Here is a 21,486-nt window from a genome sequence, read left to right on the forward strand (position 1 = left end):
TTTCTGCTCCCCAACTCCATGAGCTCCTACAGAAGAGTAATTCTACATGGTGGAAAGTAGTTCTAAAATAGTTCTGAAATGAGTATAGAAATAAAATTTTATATTTTAAAGCCAGTCTTAAAAACAAAAAAAAAAAAAAAAAAAAAAAAAAAAAAAAAAAAAAAAAAAAAAAAAAAAAAAAAAAATTTAATATAGTGCATAAAAATGCGACAACTTACTCAAAGAATAAAGGCCGTGCAACAGTGTCACCAAAGGCATGAGCTCTCCAGAAGAGAGTGTACAGGTAGGGGAGCAGGCGGTACCGCGTGAGAAGTGCCTTGCGGGCCGACTCCACAACTGCAGGGCCCAGCGACACGGGGTCTTGTGGCTGTGAGATGTTTGACATCGTATGAATATGGGAATCATTTTAAGTTGCACATTCTCTTTACAGTGTTTAACTCATATAGGCGTTGAGTAAAAATCAGTTATCCCTTAGAAAACATATACAAATGAAAGACGCCTCATGCTTTAATATATAACTTCATAATAGCATTAGCAGTCTCACATAAATGCTGTGTTTATTATTCTAGTGGAGTATTTATAAGGGTGTGGAACAAGAAAGGATGATTATCCATCACAATAACTGAGCAGAAATACATTGGCACTCATTTTGCAATCAACATAATGAGAGATACTTCTGAGTGTATTGGTTTTGCATGGTTTAATTGCTTGAGACAAATGCCAGGAGAGCTTCATTGAAAAGGATATGCTTTCCTTCCTAATACTTTTACAATCCGAGTTTGTGCTTTGTCTCTAATTATGTCATCATAAACTCTAATTGTCCTACCTTTCCTAAGTGCATATCAATACATTACTTTACTTTTAAATGTGTTATTGATCCGGAAATAATTGTATATTGAATGAAACACACTGTGTAAAATTCCTTGTCATCCAGTTGGATAACAAGTTAAAACAGAGTCAACATATAGATAACCAAGAACTTCAGTTTCAGAATATCAGGGCCTTAGATGTATCTCTCATTATATTGACCTAAGGACATGAGCGTTCGGTTAATTTGCACTACATTTGCAATCAGAGGGCAGGAATGATTCTCAAGATGCAAAAGAAACAAAGTTTATTTCTTGAAAATAAACACAAGCTCTTCATGGTGGTGATGAACCGCACTGAAGGCTTAAAAAAGAAACAATAATTGGGCTGAAGGCCGAATTACAATAACAAATAATTTCTGGCTAAATGTCCAGACATCAAAATAATTCTTGGAAGATGACTAATTCTAATAAGAGAAACAGTTAACACATCAACTAATTAGTTATGGCAGAAGGCCAGAATTGAAAAGTACTTGAACCAGTTGAAATTAGGCTGATGGCTATCAATGTCCTCCCTCATAATAGCAAGTAGGTCAATTTCTGTTTCTGGAGTTGAACACCAATCACAGATAATCAAGATCTACAATCGGTGAGAAGAATTAGAGTTCAGTGTAACTAGTAACCAGTATTAATTACAAGTGCAAACTGTTGATTCAGGGTCATAGGCCACTCATCGACTTGGTAATGGTCCAGACCCTTATGGTTCTACCGAGATTACATTCAGTGGTGCAGCTGGCTGTGGATTGTGACATGTCTCCCTGGCTGGATCGTAGTAAACCCCTGAATGTGGAAGAGCTGCTGTTCTCTGTGCCTGGCCCTGCAGGTTACTCAGTGAAGACTGCCTTCTGTGGCCTGTGTGCAGCCTTAAATGGGCTGCAAGCAGCTGAATACTTCGTGCACTGTTTTCAGTCACATGGCTATGTGTAATGAACTAGCTTGTGAGCATCACAACCTGTAGTGGCGTATCTGATGCCTCCTAGTGGCAGCTGGATTGCCCTGGTTTCTGTTTGATGGCCAACAGGTTGGTTCCTACTCGGTCCGGGATCAGTCTGATGGATCTGTCGTGCAGGTTGCTTGCGTGTGCAGGCACTTGGTCGAGATGTATTAATCTGCATATTTTCACTCCCTGTTGTCCTACAGAATTACCTTCTGGGGCAATGCAAATAAAATTGTTCAGTAGAAGTGAACTGTACGAATTCTGTGTAATGCAGATATTTGTACATCTCGCAGAAGCCTTTTTGAAGAGCTTCCAATTCTTACACTCACTTCATGATATATTTACATGTTAATAGTATCTATTGCTGATGATAAAAATCAGTTAAAGCTGAACTGTGATTTACACTGTAAATATACAAAAGCCATTGCCTCTTTATATAGGATTCAGAACTGATATTTAACAGGGTCCTGTCCAACACAAAGCAAGAAATTGGGAGCCTCTATCAATTCAAAAGAAAGTTAAAAATACATCTCATTCGTCACACTTTGTACTGATTATTACAATACCTGGATTTGAGGACTGAAAAGTTCTGTTAGCTGCATAACAAGCAGTAATGTACTGTAAATAGGACTTAGTGTCTACAAACATAGGTACATATTTTCTTTGAGAAACTCCATTGCAATCAAGTACATATTAAACTACTAACAACAGATAAACAGCAGCTTTTTTCAGAGTAGCAGTTTCCTTTCTGATTTACTCAATTACATTTAGACGGCATCAGCATAAGCAGTATTAAGCAGTAGAGTGATAGCTTATTGTTAATACAGCACTACAATGCACATCTGTTAATGGTCACTTCTTTGATGTTTTCAATTAATCTCGAGGCTGCAGATGCACACAGTATATTGCAGCGGGCACTCTTTACTGGTGTCATGCCCTGCAAGCATTTGCAGCCTCATGACTGATAAAAAATGCCAGAGAAGTAACCATTAAAAGCTGTCCATTGCAATGAAAATCATGTGCCACAGGGTTAAGTTTCTATGATTTCCTTGTCCTTTGTTGACGTATACCTTGACTCGTTTCACATCCCTGAAAATTTTTGTTCCCAATGAGATCTATAGCACATGGTGAACGAATGACACATTGGTAGAAATGAGACCCATTTTCAGACAACATTATTAATCAATTAAACACTATTACTCAATTAAACACAAGTTTATCACCACAGCCATTTGAACTATAACAGTTCATCATGTTAAGATTTATGGTTTCAACTGATACCTATACTTCTTATCGTACAGACAGCAAAGACAAAAATAGGGAATGGAGAGGCAGTTGGTGTTACCTCAGCTGAATACTCACTATTCCATCATCTGTGTTGTGATTCCTGCTGAAAGGATAGAAAGCTCCAAGTTGAGACCACCTCTGGCAGAGGGACACTGTGGTATTTCCATTGAATCCACAGATATCAGAACCCATGAGTGGTATACCAAATAAACTGAAACTAAGTAACTCTGCAAAGGAAATAACCCACAATAAACACAGTGCAAAGTTACTCACAAATTTACCTGTGTGTGTGTGTGTGTGTGTGTGTGTGTGTGTGGACAGAGAGAGAGAGAGAGAGAGAGAGAGAGAGAGAGAGAGAGTAAGAGAGAGAGAGAACTTACATTAGGGAAAGAGCCATAGCTCGAAGACTACTAAGTGTCAATGAATCACACATTAATTACTTGTAGAGGGTGACCCAAAAGTCCATTAACATTTGAAACTGCACTAATTCATGGTATAATGGAGGAAGAGTGGTAAAACTTGAAACACACATCTGAAATGACAAGGGCTTTTTTATTGAAAGCAAAAACAAGTGTAAAAACCAGTGAACAGATGGCACTGAACAGCAACACATCAGTGATGCTCCATGAGAATTGTGTATAAAATGAGCTACAGTGAGAGAGGGAATCACATCTCCAGGCCTCAATTTGTGTGATTATTGGTTGTGAGGTTGCCTGAAGTCGCATGTCTACTAAGATCGCCCGACATCATTAGGGATGCTAAAAGGCAACATCCGGCACAAACTTCTCAGCAGACCTATTGATATGCTATACAGTGCTGTTCACAGTATAGTCCCTCGACTTGCTGTGCTGGTACTGCGAACGGCTGAAAGCAAGGGGAAACTACAGCCGTAATTTTTCCCGAGGGCATGCAGCTTTACTGTATGATTAAATGATGATGGCGTCCTCTTGGGTAAAATATTCCGGAGGTAAAATAGTCCCCCATTCGGATCTCCGGGCGGGGACTACTCAAGAGGATGTCGTTATCAGGAGAAAGAAAACTGGCGTTCTACGGATCGGAGCGTGGAATGTCAGATCCCTTAATCGGGCAGGTAGGTTAGAAAATTTAAAAAGGGAAATGGATAGGTTGAAGTTAGATATAGTGGGAATTAGTGAAGTTCGGTGGCAGGAGGAACAAGACTTCTGGCCAGGTGACTACAGGGTTATAAACACAAAATCAAATAGGGGTAATGCAGGAGTAGGTTTAATAATGAATAGGAAAATAGGAATGCGGGTAAGCTACTACAAACAGCATAGTGAACGCATTATTGTGGCCAAGATAGATACTACAGTAGTACAAGTTTATATGCCAACTAGCTCTGCAGATGACGAAGAAATTGAAGAAATGTATGATGAAATAAAAGAAATTATTCAGATTGTGAAGGGAGACAAAAATTTAATAGTCATGGGTGACTGGAATTTGAGTGTAGGAAAAGGGAGAGAAGGAAACATAGTAGGTGAATATGGATTGGGGGACAGAAATGAAAGAGGAAGCCGCCTGGTCGAATTTTGCACAGAGCACAACATAATCATAACTAACACTTGGTTTAAGAATCATGAAAGAAGGTTGTATACATGGAAGAACCCTGGAGATACTAAAAGGTGTCAGATAGATTATATAATGGTAAGACAGAGATTTAGGAACCAGGTTTTAAATTGTAAGACATTTCCAGGGGCAGATGTGGACTCTGACCACAATCTATTGGTTATGACCTGTAGATTAAAACTGAAGAAACTGCAAAAAGGTGGGAATTTAAGGAGATGGGACCTGGATAAACTAAAAGAACCAGAGGTTGTACAGAGATTCAGGGAGAGCATAAGGGAACAATTGACAGGAATCGGGGAAAGAAATACAGTAGAAGAAGAATGGGTAGCTTTGAGGGATGAACTAGTGAAGGCAGCAGAGGATCAAGTAGGTAAAAAGATGAGGGCTAGTAGAAATCCTTGGGTAACAGAAGAAATATTGAATTTAATTGATGAAAGGAGAAAATATAAAAATGCAGTAAGTGAAACAGGCAAAAAGGAATACAAACGTCTCAAAAATGAGATCGACAGGAAGTGCAAAATGGCTAAGCAGGGATGGCTAGAGGACAAATGTAAGGATGTAGAGGCCTATCTCACTAGGGGTAAGATAGATACCGCCTACAGGAAAATTAAAGAGACCTTTGGAGATAAGAGAATGACTTGTATGAATATCAAGAGCTCAGATGGAAACCCAGTTCTAAGCAAAGAAGGGAAAGCAGAAAGGTGGAAGGAGTATATAGAGGGTCTATACAGGGGCGATGTTCTTGAGGACAATATTATGGAAATGGAAGAGGATGTAGATGAAGATGAAATGGGAGATATGATACTGCGTGAAGAGTTTGACAGAGCACTGAAAGACCTGAGTCGAAACAAGGCCCCCGGAGTAGATAATATTCCATTGGAACTACTGACGGCCGTGGGAGAGCCAGTCCTGACAAAACTCTACCATCTGGTGAGCAAGATGTATGAAACAGGCGAAATACCCTCAGACTTCAAGAAGAATATAATAATTCCAATCCCAAAGACAGCAGGTGTTGACAGATGTGAAAATTACCGAACTATCAGCTTAATAAGTCACAGCTGCAAAATACTAACACGAATTCTTTACAGACGAATGGAAAAACTAGTAGAAGCCAACCTTGGGGAAGATCAGTTTGGATTCCGTAGAAACACTGGAACACGTGAGGCAATACTGACCTTACGACTTATCTTAGAAGAAAGATTAAGGAAAGGCAAACCTACGTTTGTAGCATTTGTAGACTTAGAGAAAGTTTTTGACAATGTTGACTGGAATACTCTCTTTCAAATTCTAAAGGTGGCAGGGGTAAAATACAGGGAGCGAAAGGCTATTTACAATTTGTACAGAAACCAGATGGCAGTTATAAGAGTCGAGGGACATGAAAGGGAAGCAGTGGTTGGGATGGGAGTGAGACAGGGTTGCAGCCTCTCCCCGATGTTGTTCAATCTGTATATTGAGCAAGCAGTAAAGGAAACAAAAGAAAGATTCGGAGTAGGTATTAAAATTCATGGAGAAGAAATAAAAACTTTGAGGTTCGCCGATGACATTGTAATTCTGTCAGAGACAGCAAAGGACTTGGAAGAGCAGTTGAATGGAATGGACAGTGTCTTGAAAGGAGGATATAAGATGAACATCAACAAAAGCAAAATAAGGATAATGGAATGTAGTCTAATTAAGTCGGGTGATGCTGAGGGAATTAGATTAGGAAATGAGGCACTTACAGTAGTAAAGGAGTTTTGCTATTTGGGGAGCAAAATAACTGATGATGGTCGAAGTAGAGAGGATATAAAATGTAGGCTGGCAATGGCAAGGAAAGCGTTTCTGAAGAAGAGAAATTTGTTAACATCCAGTATTGATTTAAGTGTCAGGAAGTCATTTCTGAAAGTATTTGTATGGAGTGTAGCCATGTATGGAAGTGAAACATGGACGATAAATAGTTTGGACAAGAAGAGAATAGAAGCTTTCGAAATGTGGTGCTACAGAAGAATGCTGAAGATTAGATGGGTAGATCACATAACTAATGAGGAAGTATTGAATAGGATTGGGGAGAAGAGAAGTTTGTGGCACAACTTGACCAGAAGAAGGGATCGGTTGGTAGGACATGTTCTGAGGCATCAAGGGATCACCAATTTAGTATTGGAGGGCAGCGTGGAGGGTAAAAATCGTAGAGGGAGACCAAGAGATGAATACACTAAGCAGATTCAGAAGGATGTAGGTTGCAGTAGGTACTGGGAGATGAAAAAGCTTGCACAGGATAGAGTAGCATGGAGAGCTGCATCAAACCAGTCTCAGGACTGAAGACCACAACAACAACAACGCTCAACATCTGTTACGAAGAACATAGTCTTTGTTAAAAATCAATTGTGAAGCTGATTATTGCTTTTATATCATATGGGAAGTGCAATCTGTTGGTCACTTTGTGCACTTTTTTGGTTTCAATAAAACTCCATGTCATTTCAAGCATGTGTGTCAATTTTTACCACTCTACCTATATTATTCTATGAAGTATAGAATTTTCAAATGGTAATGGACTTTTAGGTCATCCTGTACATCAATGCTTTTCCATGTTTTTATTTATACATCGCATCCTCGATTTCCTGTTATTGATTACTAGTTGAGATACCACCTTGAAGGACAGTAGACTGTGTTCTAATGATTAACTGACATTAGATGTCATGGAATATCAAACTAGCCATATGACTGGATGCAGCACTTCTAAATGAGCATGTGTCGTATTCCTGAAGCATGAAGGCATGACTATTGCATGAAAACATTCCCCACTTGGGCGTGTTTCACTTCTTGGAATGCAAAAAAAAATTCAATCTCTTCAAAGAATTTTCTTTTCTCACAACTATCAATAATTTGAAGGCAACAATAAACATTCTTTCATCAGATATTAAATATGGCACATAGTATTTAAATATATTGTTTTTTTGGAGTTTGTGTGTAAAAATAAAAGAGCTGGAGGACATAGTACTTTGCAAGTGATCAATCCACTGTCATTAAACATTGAAAAAAATCACTTGTGCACCTGAGAACCTGCAAAAGTACATACGTGTAAAATATGAGGACAGTTGGAAGGAGCATACAATGGGGCCATTGAATTACCTATAAATCTTGGTTTGCAATAAAAACATTTATAGATATACATTATATAAAAATAAAAAATAGCTAGAGCACATTGCTTCCCTTCATTCTATAATGTCATGCATCATCATATTTTGAGATAACTCATCAAGACAGGATAGTAGTACACAATACAAATTAAAGTGAGTATACTAAGTATTCTGTCTGAGTACATTTATTCCTTGGTGAAATTTGTCATAATCAAAACATCTCTTTTGAAACCAACTGATGGAGTCAACATCAGGAGTAAAAGTGACCTTCACAAGGGCTGAAAGTCCCTCACTTTGTTCCAGATGTGTGACCATTCATCAGAAACACACATTTTCAATTGCTTACCAACAACCATAAAGGGGTCTGCTGCTAACAAAATACAACTGGTGAAGAGTCAAGGATTTATTGTTGACCAACTCGTTCTACTCCATTGATGAATAACTTAAGAGAACCAATTGACGTGATTATTACAAATTATATGTGTAGCGTGGATGCAATATAATACCTGACTTCGTCACAGCTTCAGTAAGGATATCTGTGTGAATTAGCCTTGCAAACTGTCTGTTTTTGATTATGCTTGGTCATACTAACTTTGGAATCTCTTATGTACTTCAATATTTGTACATTTAAATATTTCTGATGAGCTTTTTGATTAATAGCTAAACGAAAGAATGTCTGTAATTTCTATCATTTTTCATGTCCTTAAGGTTCTCCCCATTATAGGCTGATAAGAACAAACTGTACATTCAGTTTAATAACAAATTATACACTCAGTTTAGTCAGGGATTTTTCAACAGTCCCAAAGGAACTTGAGTGAAATATGAGACTCAGATGATATGTGACGAAAGAAATGAGTGGTGTACAGAAACTTTCATAAACATGAAAGCAGTTTTAAGTTCCATTAGAGGTAAGCTGCCACAATTTGTAGAGGCCACATATAGCATGAAGTACAATTAGTAATTTATATAAATGCTCATCACAAAGAAGGTGCTGTCCACAGCCCAGTGCCTACTCTATATCACGAGTAGTGATCTATCCCCAGTCATATTAGGGGTAGTCAAATGAAAACGAGACATATGGAAAAAGTAAGTAAACAGTTTATTGTTTCAAAAGTAATAACCACAACTGTTAATACATTTATCCCACTGTGTGACAAGATAATCAATACCTTCATGGACAAATGTTTGCTGTAGCCTACAGGACTGTGATTGTACCCAGGCACGCACCTCTTCATTCGTTCAAGCAAATCGACAACCACAAAGCCTTTTCTTAATGGAGGATGTGTAAGGGCTTCCCAGCGGAACTTCTGCACCACAGTTGAAACAACTCTGGGCTATCCCAATGTTGCCACGGTTGCTTCCAGAATGCAACAGAAATTTTCTTGGGAAGTCCATACAAACCCTTCATACAGATGCAGCCTCTTCCCGTGCAATGTCCATGGCTTTGGAGCCCTGATGAAAGACATTTGTGGCCACTGATTTGTATAGGACAAAGAAGTGCATGCTTGGTTACAATCATAGTACCATATGCAACTGTAGACATTCTTTCATGGAGGCACTGCACATCTTCTCACACAGTGGTATAACTGTATTGACAGTTATGATGATTACATTTGAAACCATTAACTTAGTTCTTATCCATATGCCTTGTTTTCATTTGACTACCCCTTATACAGGTTGTCCATTCTAGCTGAAGACATTGAAATATGTCAAAAACTACACATCGGGTCAAAAATGTTATAATTCCTCTTTGTTTGCCTTGGAGAGAGACATCCAATGATACCACACTCGACTTGCCATCCCACCCTGTGTGTAAGTGGCGAGGGTGGGGAAGGGGGGTTCAACTTTGAAATCTTCAACTGGAACCTCCATTTTATGTTCCAGATTACGATTCTGTGGCAATATCTACATACATTTTGTCTGAAACATTTTCTTCATTTTGTCACAGATGGCACTGTAATCGGAGGAATAGAAATGGGTACACAATCGTAATTTACGACACGCTGTTCAATGGCCCTCGAATATCCAATGGCTGGCTGGGACCCCACATCCAAGCTACAAGGATAAGATAGACCAGCATTGCATAACTTCTACTTGGAAACCCCATCCACAATTGATTGGCGACGCCATAGAGTGCTGTGTGCACAACCACCATATACGTGAAATTAGAAGGAAGATCAACAATGGCCGTAATTTTGATGGTTTATTGACAGTAGAATCGATTTTCAATTACATAATGATCATCTTCAGTGCTGTAGTATACAAATTAAAACTCATAGGCACTGGTGTCACGATATTATCAGTAACCAAAGCTATGAAACGATCACAATAATAAGTTATTGTAAAGACAAAAAACAAAACGGTTTGTATACTGAGATGTCCTGCATCATCGCTGGTGGCAGGGCACAGCTGAGTACGTGTACCGCTTCCCTCCTCCCTCATTCTTGCTGCTTCTCCCATTCCTCCCACTCCCCTCAGCTTGCAGTCATTGCTGCCACCGCACCGCTTCCTGCTACTAGCCTAGCAGCTGCAGATGAGGGGCATGGAGGTGTAAGGAGTGGTTTGTTGGTACCTGATTCTCAGAGATTGTTGACGCAGAGGCCAGAGGCTGCGGACATATGTGCATGAGTTGTTTCTGAGTGACTGTGTGTATGCTCTCATTTTCTGACAAAGGCTATGGCCGAAAATTTGATTGTGAGAGTGCGATTGTCTTTTCTGCACGCCTGTCCACAGCTCAGCAACCACTTTACGATGAGTTGCTACCTACCTTTATTAGAATTGATTCTCTGAGTATTTGTGCAAGTTATCTGTTGCACAGATTGATCACAGCGCTCTAATTTCATCAGCACGGTCATCGTGGCACACGAATAGCTGGTCACACGGCCGGACTTCCACGATGGGCTGACACTGCAGGTCATTTCTGCAGGTATCTCTGACAGGTCGGGCCTGTCGACCTGAAGCCAGTTGTTTCCCACTAATGTGCGGGCCCGCCCTGCCCATCGGATCTGATCTCTCCGATCTGCCTGCAGGCCAGGTCTGTTTGTGTGTGGCGTAATGTGGTGGATTTTTGTGGTTTACAGAAGGATCCAGGACTGTGGTGCTCCTTGGCAGGCCAGAGGCCACAGGCAGTGGATTTCAGGAATTGCGGGTCTCACAAGTACACTGTACAGTGCGGCGTTTTATTGACAGTCATTAATTCTAGTACATTTTTGGCATTTTTAAAATTAGAAAGTATGGACGATAAGAAGAAGAAATTGTGGCAGTCTCTGGTGGTTTGTACACTATGTACTCATATATTTCTTGGAAGAAAAATCACACAATACCTGTAAAATAATAGACGTGACACAGTGACAAATAACTGACAATAATGAACATAGTAGAACCAACATTTTATTGGTGGTCACCTACAGCGTCGGTTTACACAACTCTTCCCTGCCTTGTACACTTCTTCCAAGGGCCTACTTTTTTCTGAGGTTATTTCTGAAATCAGTGAACGTATTTCAAATCTGTCTTGCAACTCCAAGGAAATGTGTATTTTTGTCACCAAATGTGTTTCGTTTTGATGAAATAAAATACCAACATTGGTCTTAATGAAACACGTATACCATTTGGCTTTCTTTCTCCATCTAAAATCAGTTCATTACAAAAGATGTTGATGTTAATACTTAAGAGTTTCGCTCACACAGGGGAGAAATACGGAAGGCCTTACAATTTTTTGTCAACTTATGTCTTTACGTATCCTTGATATCCCAAAATTTTGTCAGGGAAAAATTCTAAAACTTGTCTGGAAATCAGGGAAATGTCGGAATTTCATTTTGGGAAACTTATGGCAACCCTGAATACAGCTCATGCTTCAATTGCATAGTGCACTGGGCAACCTTCATGCTGAAGCCACTTATGTTAGCAAACATCCCAACCAACATCCTGCAATAATACTGGTAGTCACTGTTACAAACACATTCGATATTTGCACCCATTCAACATTCCATTGATAAAATTTGGACCAATGAGTTTATTCCCCATGGTGCCATACCGTATGTGAACCAGCTTAGGATGTTGGGGATTGTCTACACTCCAGTAATGCATGTTATGCTCATTAATGCTACCATGGTTGGTAAATGAATAGTCTCATTGGAAAATAGTACACCGGCAAAGAACATGGGGTCTTTTGCAATTGTTGACATGCTCATTTACAAAACATACCTGCTTATGGAAATCGGTGCCGTCACATTCTTGATCAGTGATACTTGTTATGGATGATACTTATGATAATGCAATATTGTGACAATACTACCTATGGACATACCAGAATCATGGTGTAGTTGTTGGATGCTAATCTGTGGGTTGTGGTAAGCTGCCGTTAGTACAGCTATTTCATTAGCTTTTCCTGTAAGATGTTAGCTTCATTTCCTTTTGCCAATCTGTACAATGCCACCATACATAAAAGTGTTCACAACCTTGTAAAAGAACAAACAAGAGCGAGCTTTCTCACGAAAATGCTCGGCAAAGAAGGCAACAGCAGCCTCAACATTTCTCCTACATTCTCTATAACACAGGATCATTTCAATTTTTTCTTCTGTGGTTGCAACAGTCATCTCCCACTTGCATGTATGTTCTCCAAATGATAGGCAGATACACAGGAAATAAACACTGTGTAAGCATTGTAATGTTTAGTGTCGTTATCTGTCCTATGTCTGTACGATATGTGAGCTCCGGCCACTGTGTACTGCCTGTTATGATACGTTGTAGTTCGCTACATGGCCATGGTGGCGCTTCGAGTAGTCCCCTATGATATCTTGGAGGAATACAACAACACGAATGGGGTTTCCAATTAGAAGTTACGAAATACTGGCCTGTCCAATTACAGTGCCATCCATTGGAAAATGAACAAAATGCTTCAGAAAAAACATATGTAGATTTTGCTGTAGAATCATAATCTGCAATAAAAATGGGGGTTTCCATTGAAGATTTAAAAGTTGCCGTCCCCACCACCCACGCAACAGGTGGTGTCTCCAGTTGAGTGTGGTATCACAGGATGTCCCCCTCCAAGACAAACACATTGGAATTATAACTTTTATTGATCTGATGGGTAGTTATCAAGATATTTCAATGAGTTCAGTTAAAATGAACACCCTGTATATTACTTTCCATCCTGGATTTTCCATCAATGTATTAAGTACTTGCAAAATAAAAAGAGAATAATTAAATATTTGTGACACATATGCTGCATGAGTCTATGAGAAGTTACCATCAGTCAGAGAGATAAAAGATATAGCAAGACAATCCACAGGAACACAATGGGTAAACTGTCTTACGTTTACATTTCGTTACAAAATGCTTCACCACAGAAGACAATGATGCAGTCCCTTCACCCAACTATCATACGGATGCAAAAATTACAGATGCAGAAATAAAGTAGGGTAGATTGGAAAATACTGGTAGAGACAGGCCATAGGACCTGATGGTCTGTCTTTTTTTTCTACCCTGAATATGTGAAGAAACTAGCCCCTCTTCTAACAGCTGTTTACGATAGGTTGCTGGAGCAGCATAGCATGGAAAGTAACTGGGAAAAGGTGTAGGTCATTCTGGTTTGTAAGAAGGGTCGCAAAATCAATGTGCACAATTGTAATCCTCCTACACTGTTGTTGATTTTGGCAAGAAGGCACTGTTATAAACCTGTTACAAAATGCATACAGACTTGCGATGATCAGCAGTCCGCAGCTGACTCTCAACATATATAAATGTAACATTACGTGTGCAAACAGATGAAAAGATCTGATACTGTTTGACCTTGTGATCAGTCACAACTATCTAGTATCTGGGTGAGTCCGACTTAAGGTGAAACTACCACATAAATCTGTTGGAAATGTTAATGTTTATTGGTAGAATTTTAAGAATGTGTAATTCCTGCACAAAAGAGGTCACTTGCAAGACCCCTGTCCAATTCTTGAGTACTGTTTGCCAATCTGGAACCCTTGCCAATCTCTATTAATGAAATAGATAGAAAACATTCTAAGAAGATCTGCACAATTCATCACAGAATTAATTAATTAGTGTGAGTGTGTCACTGAAATGTTTAAAAAATGAGTAGATATAACCACTCACTGTACAGCTGAAATGCTAAGTTGTTGACAGGCACACACAAAAAACTTTTTAAATGATAATATCCAAAAATGCATAATTATTTATACATGCCTGATATACTCTTTTTCATGTCATACCATCCAGATAAATTGTCACCACTCCAGTGGCCTGCAAAGTGGCCGATACCAGAAAATGTAGAACGAGATATGATAAATGGCCTTTTTCCTCTGATCTCTGCCAGGGCACTGAAAAACCAAAACAAAATGTAATGCACAGTACACTCAGAAAAATGAAGTTTTACAGGTAAATATGCCAAACATTAGCTTTTGCATTAAATAAGTATACACACTGGACATTGAAGAACCTTCTGCAAGGGTCAGTAAAAATCTATGTTAAATACAATGCTCTTTCTCAGGCAAAGAACCTTTAATGTTAATAATTAATTGATGACATCCAAATACAAAACTTAACTTCAGTGAATAGTGAATAAACTCAAATTATTTCTGTCTGAAAAGCATTATTTTGCCTGTCAACATCATTTGTGTAGGTATCTTGTAGAGTTTGTTCTTCAAAAACAATTCTGTCTGAAAGGTTATTGTAAGTAAACTGATAGTAATAACTGAAAATTTTGAGAAAACATTGACAGCATCCCTACTACCTTATCAAAAGTAGTCTAATAGATCTACTGTCCTTTTCCATTTGGATTCCACTTCTAAGTTGTACTACTTGCAGAAGCAGAAATGAATTCCTTTCCATAACTGCACAAAATTTTATTCTCCAGTTTGTTCCATCCATAGATTTCACGTTTTGTTTTCTAGATTTGTTCCCACTATGAAGATCACTAATTACATTCACTTTGAACATTTGGAAAATCAGCCAGACTACGGCTGCTGCTGAAAATCCTGAAACTGTCTTTCACTGTTTAATATAACAAACCGAGACTCACACATTGTAGGATACAACACATGCAAATAGTAAAGAACACAAAAGATGTTTTTCATAGTTCACCTTTCAGTCCCTGTATTACCTCACAGGCACTTTTCAATGATCATTTCTCTGTAATTTTTCTTTTATTTATACTCATAATTCCATGATGAAGTGGTTAACAAAGTCAAACAATAATTAGGATATGTTAAACATTGCATTGTTAATGTCACAATTCATATAATTTTCATAAAAAGTTGTTAATTTTAAAGAACTGTATCTACTGGAAGCATGATTATCCAAGTGTTAAATTATGAAGAGTGAAAGACAAATGTGGAAGGTTTTGTAACAAAAATTTACTGTGTATCTTGCAGAGAAATTACTTGGATTATAAACTGCAATTATACCATAAGTTTTGACAAAGAAGGAAAAACCACTTCCTACGTACTGAAAAGTGATTTCAAAAAGTTAAGGAAACGTGACTTACATTAGAAATGGATAACTCAAAAGCAACCCCAGGGCTTCTGCAGCAAACAAGAATGATATGCTTTGATCAAAAATTGTTGTCACCTCTGATTCATCAAAAGAAGTATTTGTATGTCAATGAATCATTTTTTGTTCCAAAAACTTTCTGTCATTTGCATGTACAGTACAGAAAGCTTTGCAATTTTTAACTGAAAATTACAATCAGTTTTCATCTTAACTGTGAGCAGAAATATTTCAATTGCTACAACAATGTTGTAAATACTCTGAGTTAGAATGGGCCCTTTTCCAGTCATGTGTGGAAAAACTGAACCGTGTATTACAAAAGAAACTTCCCCTCAATGCAAACATGATATTAAGTGACTGGATTACAAATGGAGTCAGTACATATGCCGTGTGTGCAACTCATTTCAGACTGTCGACTGGATGGACTCTTCTTCCTCTGAGCTACTCAATTGCTGTCAGATGCTTAGGATGTAAACATCATAATACAAGAACAAATTCACTTGATGGAACCATACACCCCTGCCCATAGTGAAGTGGATGCAAATCTTTACAGGTTAGTTCATGAAGTACATAAAATTGCATCCCATCATACAGATCAACACACAAATTCTGGCTGACAAACTTAGAGGAATTTTACTTGACCCAGGTTGAGGTAGCATTTGGAGTCCTTTCTGACAACTGACCTTAAATGGTTTTCAAAAAATTTGAGCAGTCCCTCATCAGTGTACATGTAAAACACACAAGAATTTCCAACTATTTCCTGGAGGAAAACATGAATGTGGAGATTCTGAAAGAGCTGAATATCCTTGACAGGATGTAGCGCATCAAGAAACATACAATGTATGCACAGTGCATTGATTACTTCAAAGAGGATATCTATAATATGTTCTGTAAACATACATTAAGTTATATAAATGTGGTGACTGTTCTTTCAGACACATCCAAAAGAAGACACTGTTTTGATCCAGCAGCCACCATGAGTCAAGACACAAATGAATCGCAGACATTGGCTGTGAGTGGGCATTGATATAAATTTAATGCGTAAGTTGAAAGTTTGTGCCGGGCCCGGGTTTGAATGTGGGCCTCCTGCTTACTAGGCAGATGCACTGACCACTGCACCTGTCCAAAAGAACTGACACCGCATAAATATATAATTAAGTCGAGGACAGGCAATGATCTCTTCAGTGCAGATGCTCACCAGCCTCGAACTCTTATGGGAATCGACAAAATGCTGTGAGTAATTAGTATACGGGCAAGTGGCACTACATCTGTAGCGTGTGCATAAGTTGAGAAATTGGGCCTGGTGGGAGGTGTGATAGGGTAGTCCGTACAGTTGCAATGACCACTGAGTACAGATGGCACAGTGGTCAGTGCATTTGACTAGTAAGGAGGAGACCCAGATTTGAATCCCGTTCCGGCACAAATTTTCAGCTTTCCCCATTGATTTACATCAATGACCGCTTGTAGCCAATGTCTGTAATTCCTTTATGTTCTGATAATTCAACTGTAATTCTAGAAGTCTCCTGTTCAAAACAGCTGATTTTCCCCAAATTTGACATATTTCCCACAAACAGATTCAGAGAGATACCCAAAAAATCAGCAGGCAAGCTCCAGGGATAAAAATTGCATTTAATCAGACAAGGAGATAGAAACTACTTGAATATTTTGCTAACACCCGCACAAGTGTGGTGCAGCAGTTACCCCATGTTTTCTGCCGCCTCATTGATGCATAGAACACCTTGTGGTTGATGCATCTTCACAGAGATTTCTAGCAGCCTCACACTCTGGACAATTAAAACAAAATCTACACTTTTAACAAATCACAATTATCCACTACCCAGTCAAGAAGGGGTCACAGAAACACTTCCAGAGCTGATGGTTATAGAGGACTGGCAAAATTGACCAGTTTCAATCTCTGCTTGGAATATATTTCCATCATGGTTATTGATAAGGTCCAAGTTGTTTTTGAATTTGACAGAGTTCATAATGTCCCTCATCACAGTTACATTTTTAATAGCCAGTTTTATGATATTTAAAGTAAGTATGCATTTATGCACTAGTGCACACTGATGGGACAAGGATGGCTGCTCTATTTTTCACAACTGTGCCCTCAGGTTACGCATACAAAATGAACACACAAAATGAATTGGATAGATTGCTACTCAACCACATAGGGGAGGTGTTGAGTGGTAGAAAGGACATCCCTAGCCTGCCTCCTTCTTTCCATCATGTACCCCCACTACCCACATTTGTGTGGAAAAATTCCACACCTGGTCTAATTCACCGCGTCCTATGCAGGTCACTCAGTGGAGAAATCAGTGTAAAGCATTCAGGATGGTCTCTTCCATTCGAAGGTACTAGGAAAGGTTGTGCAGTTTTGTTGGGTAGCACACAATGTGGTAATCAGGGGAAATGAATTGGCATATACCATAGCCAAAAGAGCACAAGGTTTGTGTAAAAGAACTCAACCCCTGCAAACTATACTGTCACTGCTCGAACAGTCCACGGGTATACTGCCGGTTCATAGTGTCCAACGGACACAATATTTCGGCGATCAGACACGTCGCCATTGTCAGGTGCGCTGACAAACTGAGCTCCTGAGGGCGGGCGGCCGATTTAAATCCCCTCCCCCCGCTCTCTTCGCCATCCGCGCCCAGAATCTGTCGTAGCATCGATGTGCTTGCTACGTCCGCCCTGGTCACCAGTTCATACTTCTTGCTGAGCGTCTTCTTAATTACATTCAATGTCGGGTCCCAAGCCTTGCTGAGATTGTAGCCACAGTCTCAGTTGATAAGATCTTCCCTGGTGCGAATTTCGATAGCCTCCATTATAACGCTGTCCCAATATTTAGAGGTCTGAACCAGGATCTTGGTATGCTCATAATCCATCTCGTGTTTCTCGGACAAACAGTGCTCTGCTACTGCCGACTTATTTGGATATTTCAGTCGAGTGTGTCTTTGATGTTCTCGGCAACAATCTTTGATGGTGCGTACTGTTAATGTAAGTATTAGATCTGTAAATACTACAAGTTTAATTTTAATTAATGTACATAATTTTACTTTTTATTGACTGAGGATCATTAAAATTAATGAAACTCAAGTTTTTCTAATTACATTTTTGTAATGTGTTTATCTGACATGTTCCATACCCAGGAGGATCCCCTCTTTTGTGGGTTTATGGAATGAATAATTAATCCAATCTAATCTAAATCTGTGACAGTGTTGATGGCCTCTGGGCTGGGGATGTGCAGTAGACAGCTGTGCAGCTAGACAATCAGCGCTCATTCGGTTTCCGCGTCCTGTGTTTCGTGAACTTCCATCGTATGTGTGCAAAACTACGAGTGACTGGTTTCTGTGATATTCTGCGAGTTTTCTCATAACGGCTGAAACACCTAGAAGGTGCCAAACGTCTAACAAACAGGCAAGGGACCTTATTTTTAAAGTCTACTCGTTCTTCAAACTTGAGGCAGATTCAGGCAAGCCAATCTACGAGGTTGCCAAAGTGCAGGAACACACTGCAGTGTCCTAGGGCGATACTGGTGCACAAACTGTGAGACAAATTATGCAGGAAGCTAAGCTGTCACAGCAGGCAACTGGAGATGTGGAATTTCAGTCCACAGGGAAGAAACATAGCATGCTAAAGTGGGTACCAAGAATCGACAACTTCAATCGAGATCTTTTGCATTGAAAGATTTTTTAATTCTACAGAAGGGGCAAGTTCCCCGATGGCAGGGAAATTGCTCACTGTTATGCAAGAAACTAGGTTTGAAGCAAATGCGAGGTCAATCCAGAGAATATTGAAGAACATAATATTTAAACATGTAAAACCTGATGACAGATGGGGAATTTTTAATGGAGCGAAGTGGTGCTGCTGCTGCTAGAATGATGTTTCTAAGAGCTGTGCATGAAGTCAGATGGAAAGCAATGTCAACTATATATTACTTGGCAAGACCTGGGTAAATCAAAACCAAACTACAAATTTTATTTGACAAACAACAAAGGGGCCATGCAGCTTGAATGTTCCAGCAGGTAAAGGAGGGTGTCTTATAATACGTCATGCCTGGATTTGTATCTGAAAGTAAACTTGTATTCGTATCAAAATCGAAAACAAACTCTGACTATCCCTCCAAAACTAATGGAGTAACATTTCGAGAATGATTTCAGAATCAGTTGGTGCCTTATTTGCATCCAGGCTCTGTCCCTGTTATGGACATAGTAATTTATCACTCTGCTATTATTGACAGGCCTCCTGCTACAAACAGAAGAAAAAGTGATATTCTTTCATGACTGTGAAGTAATAATATACAACATATTGGAGTTGTTGAAGCTTGTTAATATTTCAAAAGGCAGTGGTAAAAAATACGAAATTGATCCCACAGCTCTGTAACATGATCACAGGGTGATACGAGTATCTCCTTATCATTGCGATTATAATCCAACAGAACTGGTGTGGACACAGGCGATGAGATATGTGGCAGACACTGAAAGATTAACCCACTAAGCAATAGACAAAATCGCTGTTGCTTATTGGGAAGCTCACATAAGTCACACTGACAAACTTCAAGAAGAAGATTCCCAGAAAAAAGATGTTAGAATAATAGATTCATTAATTGTCAGTTTGGCACCCACATCCACTGACTCCACTTCTGAAGGCAATGACAGGGAAACACCTGAATAAAACTGTATGTGAATACGATGTAAATTTATTCTGTAGTTTTCATGGAACCTTTGCTTTCTTATCAAGCTGTCTGTGCAGTAGAAAGTAGTTCAGTGCATAATCTGTTCCATAATCAAAATTTTATTTTACTTATCTCGCTATTCTGACTACAACATAGCATCACTTAAAATGCTTTTCATCCTGTTGCTCATATTTTACAATTGATTCTTTTGTTGTTTTGCTAAAAAAGTAGGAGACAACAGAAAGTGTAATGTGTTCTTTCAGGTGCATTTTATTATAGAATCCATTCTGCAGAGCTGGAATCAGTGCCACTGCTTTTTCTTCATGTCATTAAGGGTGGGAAAGACTGAATAGACATTCCATTCTGTAAAGTGTATCTCATATTTGTTAGGCACCATTAATAAATTTATCATAAAATGATTTGCAGTGCACAATGAACCAGACTGTAGCAAGGTAGGAGGTAGGTTAAACTTTTGCTATTGCAGCTGTCCATATCACAGCTGCTGTTTATGCACATTCAGCCAAGTTGACAATGCAGCATTCCTTGGGAGCTGCACAGCCAGAGGCATTAACACTGTTGCTACCTGGGGTGATCACCATTTAGAATGACCCAGGGGGCATTTATAGCATAGGTAAGCTATGGAAGCAGTAAGTATTTGCCTTCTCCCCCATACACACACAAAATTAGCCCACTCATTTAATATAAATGAAACACAGTTAGATTATTGTGATTCATGCACATTAACTATGGTGACCTGTGAAAACAGTATAACCAAAATTGCTTTACTGTTTTACAATAATTATTTTCATAACTTAAAGTAAATGAAAAACATAAGGTATGCCAAAATGGTTCAAATGGATCTGAGCACTATGGGACTTAACTTCTAAGGTCATCAGTCCCCTAGAACTTAGAACTACTTAAACCTAACTAACCTAGGGACATCACACACATCCATGCCCGAGGCAGGATTCGAACCTGCGACTGTAGCGGTCATGCGGTTCCAGACTGTAGCGCCTAGAACCGCTCGGCCACCACGGCCGGCGTAAGGTATGCCACCTATACAGGGTGTTACAAAAAGGTACAGCCAAACTTTCAGGAAAAATTCCTCACACACAAATAAAGAAAAGATGCTATGTGGACATGTGTCCGGAAACGCTTAATTTCCATGTTAGAGCTCATTTTAGTTTGTTCTTCCACCTACGCTCAACGGAGCACGTTATCATGATTTCATACGGGATACTCTACCTGTGCTGCTAGAACATGTGCCTTTACAAGTACAACACAACATGTGGTTCATGCACGATGGAGCTCCTGCACATTTCTGTCGAAGTGTTCGTACACTTCTCAACAACAGATTCGGTGACCAATGGATTGGTAGAGGCGGACCAATTCCATGGCCTCCACGCTCTCCTGACCTCAACCCTCTTGACTTTCATTTATGGGGGCATTTGAAAGCTCTTGTCTACGCAACCCTGGTACCAAATGTAGAGACTCTTCGTGCTCGTATTGCGGACGGCTCTGATA

At 39.3% G+C, this 21,486-nt stretch overlaps 1 protein-coding gene across 1 annotated transcript in view; it reads right to left on the reverse strand.

Moving 5' to 3' along the window:
* Positions 1 to 21,486, reverse strand: part of LOC126473741 (lysosomal alpha-glucosidase-like) — a 134,026-nt gene that overhangs the window by 52,790 nt on the left and 59,750 nt on the right. Inside the window, exons 11-13 of the mRNA XM_050100989.1 lie at positions 13,983 to 14,116; positions 3,166 to 3,317; positions 219 to 367 (exon numbers count right to left, since the gene is read on the reverse strand). Coding sequence (XP_049956946.1) covers positions 219 to 367; positions 3,166 to 3,317; positions 13,983 to 14,116 — 435 coding nt within the window. The remainder of the gene's footprint in view (positions 1 to 218; positions 368 to 3,165; positions 3,318 to 13,982; positions 14,117 to 21,486) is intronic.

The sequence above is a fragment of the Schistocerca serialis genome, chromosome 4 (assembly GCF_023864345.2).
Source record: "Schistocerca serialis cubense isolate TAMUIC-IGC-003099 chromosome 4, iqSchSeri2.2, whole genome shotgun sequence".
NCBI lineage: Eukaryota > Metazoa > Arthropoda > Insecta > Orthoptera > Acrididae > Schistocerca > Schistocerca serialis.